This window comes from Camelus dromedarius, chromosome 4 (genome assembly GCF_036321535.1).
Source record: "Camelus dromedarius isolate mCamDro1 chromosome 4, mCamDro1.pat, whole genome shotgun sequence".
NCBI lineage: Eukaryota > Metazoa > Chordata > Mammalia > Artiodactyla > Camelidae > Camelus > Camelus dromedarius.
The window spans coordinates 95,529,369-95,544,474 of record NC_087439.1 but is presented as its reverse complement, the minus strand read 5'-3'; the positions used below and the strand labels follow the sequence as shown (position 1 = coordinate 95,544,474).

Genomic DNA, 15,106 nt, shown 5'->3' with positions numbered 1-15,106 from the left:
CCGTGGGAGGCGGGGCTGAAGCCACCCAGGAGGGGCGCAGGGCTGCTGGTCGGGGTGTGGGGTGGAGGCTGCACACCACGGTTAGAAGCAGGTGCTCTTTCTGCCTCACAAGTAAGGAATCCACATGCATAGACACGCACACAGATGTGTGCCCGACACACACGCATGCGTACAAGCACGTATGAACGTGTGGGCAGGTGGCAGCACAACGGGATTCAGTGGGGTGCCCCTTGGTCCCTGGCAAACTGGGGTGTTGGTTGCCCTGGATGCTATGGAGGGGAGGGAGGCTCACTGGCAGGATCTGGGTGAGCATCCAGCAGGGGGTGGGGGCAGCCTGAGGGCTGGGAGGCTGGGGAGGAGTCCTGGGGTCCTGCGGGGCCACAGGTCCTGCGTGGGGGACACCTGACACAGACTCAGGTGAGCAGGCCTGTCCCGAGAGCGTCCTGAGGCGCGGAGTGCCTCTCCCCAGACCTGTCCGTGCGTCCAGTGTGTGTGCCCTGCGAACGATGGGCTCTGGAGTCCCTCTCAGGAGAGCCTGGGCCTCAGTTTCCTCGTCTAAAACCCGGGGGCTGGAACTGTGGTGCAGGGTTAGCCCAGCCCTGCAGCTCCACAGAGGGTGTTAGGGAAGGGCGCCTCCTGCGGGTCAAGGTGGCCGGGGGGGGGGGCGCCTGCGGCTCCCACCACTCACCCCAGTGCTAACTACACCCAGAGCTGATCTCCAGAGCCCTGGTCCCAAGAGAGGTGGGCAGCTGCTTACTTTGGGTGCTGTGGGGAGGGGACCAGGTGCTGGACGGGGACTGTGGCTCCGGCAGACCTGGGGCTGGGCCCAGGGCTGAGCAACGCCACCCCCACCCTCACAGCACCCTACTGTCTGTCTGTCCATCTCTCAGATGCACACGTGCACATGCATTAGGGGCCAAGGGATCTGTTCTCTTTACTCCCTGAAAGATGGCCCCGGTGTGGTGAGTACGCCTTCGCACACAGGGTGGGGAGGGAGACCCCACCCGCTCTGATGGCCTGGCCCTGGAGGCTGCAGGACCCAGACAGGTGTCCCCCTTCTTCACTGCTGTGAGTTCCCCGCCCCTTTCTCCTTACAGCTGCTCCTGCATCCACTCTGAGTTCTCTTGTACCTTTTGCTGGGCCCACAGATGCCCAGGCTCCAGGCACTGTGGATGGCAGGGGCCTGGATGGGGCGGACAAGCCCCTTCAGCTGGACGGTGGAAATCTGCCCAGCTCTCTGAGCCCCACACAAGCCCCCTATTGGTGCCTCGACCTCCCTTAACAAAGGGGCTTCAGGCCTTTCTCCTCGCTCACTGGGGGCCTGCTTGGCCGCCGGCAGTCACTTGGCTGAGGGAGGCAGGACTGTGTCCTCCGGACGGGTCAGCAGGTGTTCCACGACCGGCATGTGCATATTCAGCTCAAAGATCTCCGGCAGAGGGAGGGGGAATCAGTGGCCGGAGGACAGAGCCCTTCCCACCACTTTGGATGCACCAGACTCCCAGGCGGCGGAAGGAAAGCTAAGGCCGCCATCCACGCTGTGGCCTGTGAAGCCCATTTCCTGACAGCAGGGGTTCTGGAACACCAAGCAAGAGCTGGGAGTGGTACCAGAAGCGGGGTGGGGGGTCCGGGGTGATGAATAAAGCAGGACAGGTGACACTTTTGGTGAGACAAGGAAGCAGAATCCGGAAGGCCTGTGATGTGTCACTGCCCATCCTGATGAGCACAGGGAGGCGTGAATTGCTCAGACCAGGTCGATGGATTGAAAAGTCCAGGGCCCTGCGTCACTGTGGGCCTGGAGGCCGTGAGGTAACGACCTAAAGCGACAAAAAGCACGACTTCTTCATCCCTTGAGTCACTGGGCTCTTGTGTCACCGGGGGCTATTAACTCCCAGGCCGGGACACGAGAAAATCAATTCTGCAGTTTTCTTCCAAGCCCGGTGGATGCATCTTCCCCACCATTATTTCGTGTGAGGCTCACCTTGTTTTAAAAGAGGGAGAGGCACCGGTGGGGGGAAGACGCTTCCGCATTGATCGGTAGGTAATTAGTTTGATCTTTACGGCACCGAGGGCTTGGAGTGGGCAGATCTACCCGAAGGACATAAGCTGAGAAACTCTGTCATGAGGGTTTCGGGTGGGAGCGGCCCCCAGCCCTCCTCTCGAGCGGCCGCTGTTAATTGAGACCAGCTCTAATCTCACTCGGCCTCTGAGAGGCAGCGATCCATACCCGGCGGGGGCTGCAGGTGGGTAAGTGCTCAGCCTTTGCGTCCCCAGGGAGCGCAGTGTGCACGAACACGTGGCCGCCACTCCAGACCCGGAGAGTAAGAGCCGACCCAACCAGGGCCGACACTGTCACAGTGACATGTCGCCTCCAGAGCGGAAGAGAAAGAAAAGCACCCAGGATGAGAACTCGGGAAGTTCTCGTCCTGATGGAGGAGGGGCTGGGGCAGCACGGAGCCCTGGAGACGGCCCTGCTCCAGGGCCGCGGTGCTCCCTGAGCAAGGCCCCGGCCGCTGGCCTGCAGGATGGCACGGATGTGATATAGACAACACAATCCTGCTTTTGCATCTGCTAGCCAGGGCCAGGGCCCCCTTTCAGACACCCCTAGGGAAGACCTGCTTCTCAGGCACCCAGAAGCATCTCCACAAAGCGGGGTTCTGCCCTCTCGTGTTGGCCTCCGGTGAGCTCCGTGTGGAGGTCAATCACCACGCAAGCCGGACACGCCTGACGGAAACTCAGAATGAACCCCTGGTGGTTTCAACTCGTTTGCAGCAAAATAAAAATTTACGATTTATAAACACAGTTACAGACCCAGACCGTGAAGGAAAATGAACCACCACAATTTGGCACCGGTGAGGCTTCTGTGGGGAAACTGAGTCAGTGTCTAGCAGCCTGGGGTCGGCTCTCGGGAACCCAGGGCTCACCACTCACCACTTGGCGGGGCGGGGCGCGTGCCAGGGCCCCGTTTCGTGCGCCTCCTTGATCTTAGCCCCGTGGGGGCCTCCGTCCTTCGTCCGCATGCTGTGCCGTCTTTGGCCTGCTCCTAGCGTGAGCGGTTATTTACAGAAAGTCTGCTGAAAATGCCTCACCCAGAAAGTTCTAACCACCGACACAAACACAGAGACAGGCAACAGGTCACAGGAGGACTGTTTAACCCCAATAAAACATTAATGTCGAGAACTCTCGGCCCCCACAGGCATGCCCGTGAGTCCTGGGTTGGGAAGTGCGGCTCCGAGGGCGTGGGCAGCTTCTGGGGGCTGCCTCCCAGGACCGCCTTGGCCCATCAGGGGCCCCGAGAACAGTCAGCCCTGAGCCTTCGCTGAGGCCCACAGGCGCTGCTGCGTTTGGAGGCAGTCTTTCACAAGCGTGAAACAGGCAATAACTCAAGGAGGCCTAAGGGATGATTGCTCATCAGCAGGGCTGGACACCAGGACATGTTTTCCTGAAATCACTCAAGTTGCTAAATTAAAAACTTGCTGAAAATAGACAATTTGAATCTAGTCTTCAACCCAGTGTTTTCTGGCTAGGGGTCTGGTACCCCCTCTCCAGTTTTGATTCCGCTACACATGGAGGTCTCTGTCCTGGGGGGCGGTCTCTGTCCTGGGGGGGGGTCTCTGTCCTGGGGGGGTCTCTATCCTGGGGAGGTCTCTGTCCTGGGGGGTGGTCTCTGTCCTGACAACACTGGCCCCCCACCATCATCCCCTAGCCTTCCCAGGGACCAGTCACTCCTTGGTCTGAATCAAAGGCCATTCTGGCATCAGCGTTTCCCCTTAAAAGGGGTCTGAGCTCCAGGAAGGGTGGGCCGCCCTGGGTCACATGGGGGAGAGAGGGCTCTTCCCCACAGGCCCACTCAGGGCTTTTCACGCCCTGCTGTGTTCAGGGCAGAGGGTCAGCGGCTTCTTTCAGAGATGGAGGTGGGAGCCGGAGGACCTTCCAGCCCCAGGGTTGTGGGATGCTTCCAGGGGACGTTATAGCAAAGAGAGGCCGCGGGCCTGCGGGCACTGACTCTAGGGAGGGAGAGACGCAGTTTAAAAGCTCTGTGTTTCTGCCCTGCTGACTTGTAGGCCAATCAGTTTTAGAGCCCCAAACCCTGACACTGATTCACCGAAACCCCACAGAAAGAAGGAGCCCTTCCACAGGGGCAGCAGGTGCGCCTGTGGGCAGATGGCTGCCCGGGGCTCAGCCGTGAGGGGACAGTTGGAAAGCCTCTAACCTGTTCCATGTCAGCGCAGACTGAGGAGATGCTGCTGCCCTGCCGCCCAAGCCCGGGAAGAGTCAGCCCCCTGGAGACCTGCTGCTGCTGGGGGAAGAGAGGGGAAGGGGTGCTGACGGTGGCGGAGGGTCAGCGGAGGCCCTCCCGCCCGCTGGGCAGCCCAACTCGTTACCCGACACCCCAGGCAGCACCACGATTTAGCCGGAGGCCCCGAGAGCAGCTTGCAGCCTGTGGACAAGGCCCCTGCTCCTGGGTGCTCTGAGGGCACGGAGGGGTAAGGGAGGCCCAGCTCCCTGCAGACAGCCCTCAGCAGTCCCGAGTCTGCGCCTTGAACTGCAGCAACCACCCTGCCCCCGCCCCCTCCTCCTCTCCCCAGTCTGTTTCTAGACCTTTGTTTTCCGAAGATGCTCAATGTTCGGTCAGTCTCTGCACCTGGCAGCTCAGAGCTCGGCCTGCGGGTCCCTGCAGGGAAGCTCCACGCACCCCTCTCCCCACTAACCCGTCAGCGTGCAGAGGAAGCCGGGCTGGCACTAACCCAGCTCCTGAACATGTGTGTGGGACCCACCCTGGAGAAGCTACGACTCAGGACCCTCCATCCAGAGCAGGCCCACGTACCTGCTCTCTGTTTCATGCCCCTGGATTCATCTGTTACAAGGTGGCCCCACCCCCATGATTTCATCCCCAGGCATCAGGCCTTGTCGGGGACTCTGCTGAGTCTGTCCTGACCCAGGGGTCATGGTGTTCTCATAGAAAATGTCACTGCCTCCTCCCCTCTGTAAAGTGTACCTGCTCAAATCTAAATCTAAATCAACCATCTGTGGACAGGATCATGGTTTAAATTCAGTGACAGGAACCCGGGGTACTCAAAGGAATCTCGTGGCAAGTTACTTCCTAAATCAGTGGCCACAGTGTGAGTGGTTCTAATTTAACAGGTATTAAGTACTCTAAGTTCTCTTAAAATCTATATAAAGCCTGTTAAATAACAGATTATTTCCTCTCCTTGTAAAAGACACGATAATTGATAGAATATAAAAATACGTATTTTCATCAAAAGGGAGGAAGCACTGATACCTGCGACCAGGTGCATGAACCTCAAAAACATTGCGCTGAAGTGAGAGAAGCCAGACACAAGAGGTCCCGTGCTGGATGAGCCCGTTTCTATGAAACGTGCAGCACAGGCAAAGCCACAGAGACGGGGAGCAGCTGGGGGCGGGCGGAGCGGGTGGGAGTAACTGCTATTGGGCACAAGCTTTCCCTTGGAATTTGAAGATGTTTGGGAACTGATGCAGGTGGTGGTTGTACCACACCGTGAACGCACTAAATGCAACTGAATTGTTTGCTTTAAAATGGTTAATTTTCTCTTCTGCGAATTTCACATCAATAAAAAGGTGTATTTTGATGACACGGCATATCTCTGTTAAGTAGGCTTGTGCAATCTTACAGCTGCACAATACTGAAAGCTTTAATTTCTCAGATATGAACTGATGTGAAGGTAAAAAGATTCCACTCAAAGGAGCCCCTGGGGTGCTCCGCGCCCAGCGCCTTACCTGGCTCTCAGCTGAAGTCCGGGCTCTCCGCCTGGGATGGTGGGAGGCCACCCTCTGAGCCCAGGTGCTGTCTTCATCCGAGGTGTCCACGTCGGCCAGATACTGGGAGGGGGGCTGCTCTTTCCCGAGGATGCTTGTCCCTTTGGAGGAAGGGTTGGTTTGGATTATTTGGAGTGAAAAGCTGAGAGCCAACAGACATGGTTTTTCCAATGAAGAAACATGAGAGAGCAAATTAAACAAACTAAACATCCTTTGATGTTATGGGGCTGAGGTCCTTAAATCAAAGAAAGAAATGAGCGGGTTTCTCATCCCCACAAGAGGAACTTTTCAGAAAGTAGAAGCCCCTGCCCTGGCACTCACTGTGGGGCTCAGAGAGTGGAAAGCCCGGCTGGGGAAGCACGCGGAGCTCCACGTGCTTGGGGAGTGGCAGACGTGGGTCCTGGGATGTTTCCAGGGGTGGACGGGACTTTAGGGAGGCTTTCCACGTTGGCTGCTGGGGGCTGGTTTTCCTGTCCGATTAGCGATTTGAAGACTTTCATGGGCACAGGTCACCTAAGGTGTGGACTGAAATGCTCATTCCTGAGCTCCAGTGCAGAAGGGATCTCTAGGTCTTCACCAGAAAGTACCCCCACAGCTCCAGATGCCTGGAGGGCACCCCCGTAGCCACGTGGGGGCGGGGGAAGCAGGAGTGATCGGGGTTGACCCTCACATGGGGGGACGGCCCCGGAGTCAGCGCCCCAGGAACCGGCGTGCAGGAGCTGTTCCTGGGCGGGACGCACAGCCACTCACATGCTGGAGGGACTCTGCCGACACCCTGAATGAGCGGCGACAGGGCCCTGAGCTCCAGGTGAGACTCCAGCCCTGCCGACACTTTGGCTTCAGCCTGGGAGCCCTGAGCTGAGGACACAGTAAAGCTGTGCTGGACTCCTGGTCCCTGGGAACTCACAAATGTGTGTTGTTTTAAGCCAGTAAATTTGTGGTAAGTTGTTACGCAGCAACAGCTAACAGATAGAACTGTCCCATTTAGAGCCTACAACAGTGTTGGGCTCCAACCCCGTCTGACAATGAGGAAGCCGAGGCACAGCAGTGAAGTGGTTTGGTCAAGAACACATTGACATGCCTTTAAATCGCAGCCTGGGCACTAGGAGATGACACTGCCAATCAAACTCCAGCCCTCTCTTTCCTGCCACATTCACCATGGGACGCTCTCAATTTAAGACACGAGGTGACAACAGGTGTCTCAGAATCAAGGAAACAAGGTAGGTAGGTAGTTGGTCAAAAGAGCTGGGCTTGAGACTCAGAACTGCCGGTCTCCCAGGCGCCTGCCTTCCTCAACGTGAGTGTCTCGGTGTCTCCCTCCCCTCACTGACGACGGGGCCGGTAAGGGGGGCGATTAGGGATCACAGGAGGAAATGCATGTGTCCAGGGCTTGATCCTGTGACTCGGTCAATGCAGATTCATTTATCCATTGTTTACAGGGCAGTAAAACTCCTCCTCCCTCCCCCAGGGCCTCCAGGGTCCTAGTCAGCGTGGGGATCATGAGATTACAGTCTCTATAACGCAATGAAAAGAAAAAATGGGAAGTCAACCCATTTCCTGGCAGACGGCGACGTAACCACATTTCCTTGCAGCTGGCCCCCCGCAGCCATCAGTGGGGAGCCCATTAGTGGGGAGCCTGGGCTGCTTCTGTCATCTAATTAGCTCTTACATCAGTTGGGCACCCGAACTCCCAAACCCGTGTGCACACTCTCACAGGGCACAGGAACAGACAGCAATTCGGGATTTCATTATGAAGCCAACTGTCTGATGATAAAATTAAACTGAGTGAATCAGGGGCTGGGCACTTACAGACCTCCCGACTCACAGCTGGGAGTGAGGCAGTGCCCAGACGGAGCCTGTGCCATCAGTCCCAGGTGCACTGTTGGTCCCGGGTTTGGAGCCGCCCTGTCCTGGGTCAGGATGGTCAGTCCGGGTGACCAATGGGAAACCTGCATGTCCCTACCCAACTCTAGCTCAGTCTCCCCCAGGAAAGTTGGCAGTGCCCCGTGAGTCAGTGCAGGCATCAGTGCTGGTCCTTCTGAGTGTTACCAGGGGAGTGCCCAGCCCAGGGAGAGCAGGTGTTGCCGGTGTCTGCAGGGACTTCACATGCCATCCAGTCCCCGCAAAAGAAGGGGCTCCTGTACCTCGGCCAGTGTGCTGGCACAGATCGGGGTGGCAGGGCAGGTTTTCCAGCGACCCTGTCCCCAACGCAGAGCCCACGTAGAAGACCGTGGCTGCGGGCACCTACCAGGTGTGGCAGCAACACCTTGGGCCTTTGTGTAGGACCCTCCAGGCAGGCAGAGCTCAGCGAGGTCATCCAGTCCGGCAGGCGAGAGGCTGACCGTCTGCTCTTCCGGACAGGGGTGGCGCCCAGAGGCCATGGCATCAGCTTCCCCCAGGACCACGCCCTCCTGGGAGGTGGTCTCCTCTGTGAGGGCCTGAGCACGCAGGGCCTGTCAGCAGGTTTTAGGAGGAAGGGGCAGCTCCTCAGAATGTGGGTCTTTCCAGTCCCAGTCTTGAGGGTTTCCAGGCATCATGACTGACTGGCACTGGACACACATCCGCCCTCTCCAGCCCCTGGTAACTCAATTCCCTTCAATTTCAAGGGGCTCTGGACTTGCAGCTGGAGCAGGGCCTGCGGCCCAAAGGCCTTTCAGGTGCCAGCTCCCCGCTCCCTTCCTGTCGTCCCTCTCCCTGCAGGGGTCTGCAGACCCGCCTGGCCAGTGTCCCCTGCCCCAGCTCCGGGCCCAGGGCACCGAGACTTCAGGGCTCCAGCTGAGGGGCCACCGCTCTGCCTGTGCTGTGAGTGACAGTCCCTTGTGTGCCCGGCTCAGCTAGTCCCAAAGGTGATCCTGTGAGGCAGATATAATCGCCCCTTTTCCAGGTGGGGTGAGGGGACGGGGCTGCACAGGGGCCGCACAGAGGCCACACAGCTAAGGAGCAGAGGGACCACAGGTCCCGGTTCTGCTGGACAGCCTGTGCCGTGCTCCGGGTCCTGGTGTAATTACTAACAGCAGCCTCTTCCAGCAGCAAGACGGCCCTAGTTCGGGCAACAGTGTATGAGGCCCCTGCTAATAGGGTGCAGGAGGCGCCGGCACGCTGGGTCCTGCCTGACTCCAGCCATGCTGTTCCTCTGCCCTGTGCTTTTTTTTTTTTTTGTAAATGGAAGGTACTGGGGATTGAACCCATGACCTGGTGCATGCTAAGCACATGCTCTGCCACTGAGCTAGACCCTCCTCCTTGCCCTTTGCTTTTGAGCCATGGGGGTTCTGCCATAATTCTGGGACAAGCACCCTCCCTGAACACCCCAGGCCCCTGGCTCGTTTGCTCTGCATCCTTCTTCTCCAAGCAGCCCCCCAGCCCCTCCAGGGGCTGGAGGGGGAGAAGTTTCTGGATCCTGTGCCCCTGCCCCAGCTGTCTCCCTGCCTGTCGTGCCCGCACGGCATCATCTGCTTCCTAGCGTGCTGTCCCCCCTCGCCCCTGCTGGAGCCTGAAGACCTGTCGCTCAGGGGATCCTGGGGCTGGGGGCAGAAACGAGAGCCCACTGACCTGCAGGCTGTCCGAGGTCGCTGAGACTGGGGACGGGCTCCAGGGGCGACCACAAGGTGGAGCATAGTCATCAGAGTCCCCCTCAAAGTCCAAGCCGTGAACGTGGAGGAGGCGCTTTTTCTGAGTAGGACAGACACGAGCAAGAGGAGGAGACTCAGGTCAGCCTGACTGTGGGGACAAGATGCCCCCATCCTCCGGGCAGCAGGGTGGGTGCTTCCACAGGCACATCCACCTTTTGTGCTGGAAACCAGCCCGGACAAGCCTGGAGGAGGCACCAGGGGCCCCCAGAGCCCACCCCTCATGGGGTCTGCATCCCAGCATCCCTTAGAAGAGCAGAAGGAAACACCTGCTTAGCTTTGAATGGCCGCTCGGAAGTGCTGAGGACCCAGGCCCCGGGGGACTGCAGCCTTGAGAGGCAGGCAGCCTTCCCCAGGGCCGGCAGGCTTCTCACCCCTCACCCCTCGGCACATGAGTGGTTCCCAGCGCGGGGAGGCAGAGATGGAGGGAGCTCCCGAGAGGCCCACAATCTCAAGACGCAAGAGCAGAGTTTAGTTCCAAACGCCTCCCTCACACTGGCTTTGATCCTGCAAGTGTATTGTGCAGGGAATTTCCCAGACACTGGATGGTATTCTGTACACTTACTAAATGGCGTGAATACAGTTTTCTTGTAAAAAGATGCATCTGTTCCCCAGGGAGCAGTGTGCGGACCTGGCTGGTGCTGAATCTCAGAATCCGTCACTCTCCGACGGTCTCCATCCAACGTCACTGCCTGCCCCTCCTCTCCCTTCCCCTCCAACCTGCTTCCCTCTCGACATCCCACCCAGAAACCCCGGGGGTTACTTTGCTTGTCTTTATCAGCAGAAATAGTGGAAACAGAAACCCCAATAAAAACAGGTCGGGTATAAACAGGAAAAAAGTTCACAGAGGAAAGGCGGAGAGGGGTTGCTTCCCTGAAAGATGCAAAGGCCGTCTCTGGACGACAGACGTGCCCTCATGACCCGTGTGTCCCCAGGAGCCTGGCTGGATGGGCCGGGCAGGGCTGGTGGTCCAGGCAGGCCTCTCCGCAGGCCCTGCCATGCACAGCGTGCTTTGGGGTTTCCTATGGCAAGACCAGGTTCTGGGGGCACACTTGTTTGGTGCTCAGTGAGCTCAGAGACTGTGGGGCGTAGTGGAGGGAGGCGTGTCTCTGTGGACCTGCACTGTTAGCTAGTGGAGTCATGGGGAGCCTGAGATTCTCGGGAAATCAGAACCCGAGGCCCCAGTGGCAGGGAGGGCAGGGGCTGTTGGGGGAAGATTTACTTTGCTGCCAAGGGGCTGGGCCTGGGCCGCTGTGTCCAGTTCTCCGTCCTCATCTGTCTGCTCACTGTCTCCACCTCTGTCTCCAGGGCTCTGCCCAGGCTCATCTGCAACAGACACCTGCATGACTCTACCCGGGACAGAAGGACTGGGGCAAACCGTTCACCCACTCATCCACCCATCTGTCCAACCATCCACCCATCCCGCCATCCGCCCATCCCTCCACCCCTCCACCGCTCCATCCACTCATCCACCCATCTTCTGTGAGACAGCCAGGCAAGGCCCTCTGCTGGCCTCACAAAGACCAGTCCGAGCAGCAGTTATTGCTGGTCTGAATCACAGAAAACAAGTACCCTGCACCGGTTTCACCATGGTCGCCTCCACCACTCCCTAGATGATCTGAAGACACTGCAGTTGTGGCGGGCGAAAGCAGCCTGGAGCTAAGTCATATTTCCCCAAACAAACCTCCTCGCCCTCAGTCTCATCTCACCTGCTTCTCAGCAGGCCTGGCTCATTAGGAGGCAGGTGAGCCTCAGCCCAGGCTTCTCGCCCTCCTTTCTCTGCCCCCAGGGAGCCTCACCTGAGCCCCCAGGCCTGCCCTCCTGCGTGGCCACACTGCTCTGTCTTTTCCCCCATTCATTCACTCTGGCCTGGCCTGGGTTCTGTTCCCTGAGGTCACTCCGAAGAGTGACCCTGTGAGTGCCGGGGTTTTAAAGCTGGAAGCCCAGTGGGCCGTCCACCTCCCTCAGGGGCCAAAGGCCCCTGTGAGCACGAAGGACTTACGGTTGACGGCGGGTGAGCGCTGCACTTGGTCAGGTGAACCTATAGCTGAAGAAAAGGCGCTGAGTTCCCTTCAGCTCCTGCCCGCCCTGTTACGGGGGCCTTGAGAAAACCCACTCACCACTGTGAAGGTCTCACTTAGAGGAGACCCTGGTGGCTCCCACCTGCTACCCCCCCGTCTGCGCTAGGCCCTGCCCGGGCCAGGTTTCAGAACCTTAATTTTCATCGTTTCTTATTCTTTTTTTTTTCAGTTTGAATACTTTTTTTAAAGGCACAGCTTCCCCGGACTTTGCGCTCTTTGCCTGCACCCTTTCTCCGTGTGCTGCACTCACAGGCATGAGCTGGGAGAACGCGGCCCCTGGGCCACCCCCAGCCTGCGATCCGCCTCACTGGGCGCGCGGGGCAGCAGCTGGAGTCGGATTTTTGTTGCGTCACAGCGCCACCTCCTGGCCCTTGGTGGTGACAGTTCTGAAACTGGCAGGTACTGGCTCCTGCAGCTCTGGACCCGGGCTGGGCACCAGAATCCCCGCCTCCTTTTACACAATGCAGATTCCTGAGCCCACCCCAGGCCCTAGAAATCAGCACCTCCTGGGACAGGCCCAGGCACGCAGGGGTCTGACGGGGCCTTCGGGGCTGCGATTCTGAGATGCTTTGCCCTGTGGCTTTTCCCCATGCTCCCTGTGGCTTTTCCCCATGCTCCCTGTGGCTCCCACCCCAGAGCCCTGCGGAGGACCACACTCCTGCTGCAGGAAGACCCCTGGGCTGGCTCTGGGCTGGCTGAGCGGGCGGGAGTGGTGGGATGTACTGATAGGCTCCAGCTGAGGCGGAGATACCAGCCCTGAAGAAGCAGCCTGGGAGGAGGAGGGAGACCCCCCCAAGAAGAGGTGACAGTGCCTCCCTGTGTCCCCAGGGCACTCCGTGTCGTCTCAGCGTGGTTAACAGGAGAGCCACTTTTCCTCTTAACAATGTCCTGGTTTTGATTTGTACTATGCCCTGGCACCCCTGTCCCTAAGGAGTCTTGGCACCTCATGGCCTGCTGCTCCAGGTGCTAAAAGCCATTACAGGTGAGGCTGCCTCTTGGCGGCCCGCCCTAAATCCGACAATGTGCTAAGATCCTCTGAAACACCTGTGCCGGGCAGAGTGAGTGTGTCCATGCTCTGGGGGCGGCCACGCCCAGCTTCTGCTCCTGCCTGTCAGCCTGGGGCTTTACAGGACCCAAGGCACAAGAAAGGCGCCTCCCCGGGAGGCCTGGGGGAGACACTTGGGCTGGGACACCGTGAGTTCACCCAATCCCAGAATCAGCATTTGCTCTGAATGTGCGGGGGCACTCGCCTCGGTGTCCCAGATGGAGACATTCAAGATGTCAAGATCACAGACACCGGTCTGATAGGAGGCACCGGCCTGAAGGCTTGGTCAGGCTTAATGGCAGAGCCTGGGGCTCACATGACAGGGACGAACGCTGCTCGGTTACCTCTGTGCAGGGTCAGGGGGACTTCCAAACTCAGACATTTGCACATCCTTCCCCTGAAATATCTCTCTACCAAAATGCCTTAATAATGGACGGTATAGGTGAACACGTGTTCCGTGTACCGCACAGTCTGGATTTCAAGGTATTCAGGGAATAAACACTGGGATTCAAAACCTTAAAACAAACAATGGAGTCACAGTTTCTCTGAATCCTGATAATGATCAGACTCACGGGGAATGTTTGCGGACGAGAGTGCGTCTAGGCCCCGAGTCAGGTGCTTAGGGAGGAAGGCTCACTGCTCACCTCCTCCCCGCAGCCGCTCGCAGAGGGACTGGACCACCTGGGCACTCCCGAAGTGCTTGAAGCGGGCCCTCACGTGTGCGTGGTACCACTCCAGGGAGCTGATCTTCACGACCCTGCAGAGACATGGGGCTCAGGTCGGCACCACCGCCCCAGACGGCACACATACGTGCTCCGCCACCCCAGGACGGGCCCCCAGTCAGCAGAACCACGTGCCCTCCAGGCCCTGGCTCACCTGGCCAGGTGGCAGGGGTCGCAGAGCCAGCCCTGCTCCTCTGGGTGGGCGTGGCTGCAGTCTTTGCAGGTGAAGAGGCTGCAGTCCAGGCATTGCCTTTTGGGGGCAGTGAGGAGCCGGTAGGGCTGCAGGCAGCAGGCACAGTGGGTGTCGTCCAGGTGGGCAGTGTCTGAGAGCAGCTCCCTCCTGGAGCTTTCCTTCTTAATCTTGCCCTTCAAACCCCTTGGGGAAATGTTGGAAACAAGAAAACACTGGACACCTTATTTTTGCAACAGGCTTTAAATGTAAACACTTGCACACGCACACACACAGACATAGACACACACACACACACACACACCACTCTCATATGCAGAAAACAGTGACCCCAGTCAGGTCAAGGTACCACGGGCAGCCCTTACCGTCCGCAGGGCGAACCCCACCCCACTCTCTCCTGGGGAAGGACCGGCAACCCTGTGCCATCTGGCAGGTTGGTATTTAAACACATTATTGTCATAGAAGTGAAATTGCATTTACACATTCTTGAAACTGTTTACAACTGTTAATCTTCCTAGGCGGTACACCCATGACTTTCTCTCACTGCCGAAGGCTTGTGGACCGAAAAGGCTCAGAAGCACAGGCGGGGGCGGTCCCGCCGCTGCCCCGGCAGCCTCCCAGAGAAGGAGACAACACCGAGGCTCGAGGGTGAGGGAAGTCAGATGGCGTTTCCTCCTCAAGCAGTTTTGGGTCCCTCCCAGCATAGGAGCAGATAGAGTTGACTCCCCAGGTTTGTCCCCACAGAGCAAGGCTGAAATGGCTTGGCTTGGAGCGTGTCCAGAGCAGGAATGACCCAGCATCCAAGTCCCAGGAAAGCCAGTTCTCCCCACCAGTGGGTTCTCAGTAACAGCTTCCTGGTGAACTGGCCAGACTGGACTGTCTGGAAACTGTGCCCCCAGATCAGGAACACATCGCTTCTGTTCTGGATGTCAGAGGATGTCTGCCAAACATAATATTTTTAGTTTTAGGTGAGATCAAATTAATCCATCCTTAGTGACAGAAATTAGCCAGACACTAGATGCCACTGTCTCCGAGAACTTGGCGGAGGCTGTGGTTTCTGGGGACGCCCCAGAGCATGGTGGGGACTGAAGACAATGCAGTCATTCTAGGAACTTTTGGGAGCCTCCTTCTGGTTGAAGCGGCACTGACTGCACTTCATCGATTTCCCAACTCTTCATTAAAATACTCACAAAGACAGACACAAAAATGAGTCTTGTCTCAGCTTCGAAAACCAAGAAAAACTGGCCGAGTGGAGACAGGCACCTAGGAGGAATATTGCCATCCCCTGACTACTGTCTAGGAAGAGCTGCACCGACAAGGTAAAGAAAGTGTCTGCCGCAAACAGCAGAGCACCTGGGCCAGGTGGGAAGGGCCCCGTCTCCTCCATGTCTCCTCCTGCTGTATCTGCTTCCGCCAGAAAGCCTAGGGGCTCCCCCTTCGCTGTCTCCCAGTAAGCATCCCTCATTCTCTATCCTGGCAGAGCTGAACCCCCAGGGTCCAGCACAGCAGGAAGAAAGAGGAGGACATGTGGAGTACACTGCATCCCAGGATGTGAAGTCCTCCTAAACAAGAGCTCATGCCGTTCCTGAGAAAACAGCTTGAGGACGTGCTCCAGAGGACTGAAAAGCGAATCCCAAGTATGACCC

General features: G+C 58.0%; 1 protein-coding gene across 1 annotated transcript in view; it reads right to left on the bottom strand.

Annotated features, from left to right (window-relative positions):
* MLPH (melanophilin) overlaps positions 1–15,106 on the bottom strand; it is a 39,792-nt gene that overhangs the window by 10,681 nt on the left and 14,005 nt on the right. The window contains exons 3-8 of the mRNA XM_031452477.2: positions 13,425–13,646; positions 13,193–13,305; positions 10,645–10,748; positions 9,346–9,465; positions 8,045–8,249; positions 5,758–5,897 (exon numbers count right to left, since the gene is read on the bottom strand). Of these exons, the coding sequence (XP_031308337.2) occupies positions 5,758–5,897; positions 8,045–8,249; positions 9,346–9,465; positions 10,645–10,748; positions 13,193–13,305; positions 13,425–13,646 (904 nt within the window). The remainder of the gene's footprint in view (positions 1–5,757; positions 5,898–8,044; positions 8,250–9,345; positions 9,466–10,644; positions 10,749–13,192; positions 13,306–13,424; positions 13,647–15,106) is intronic.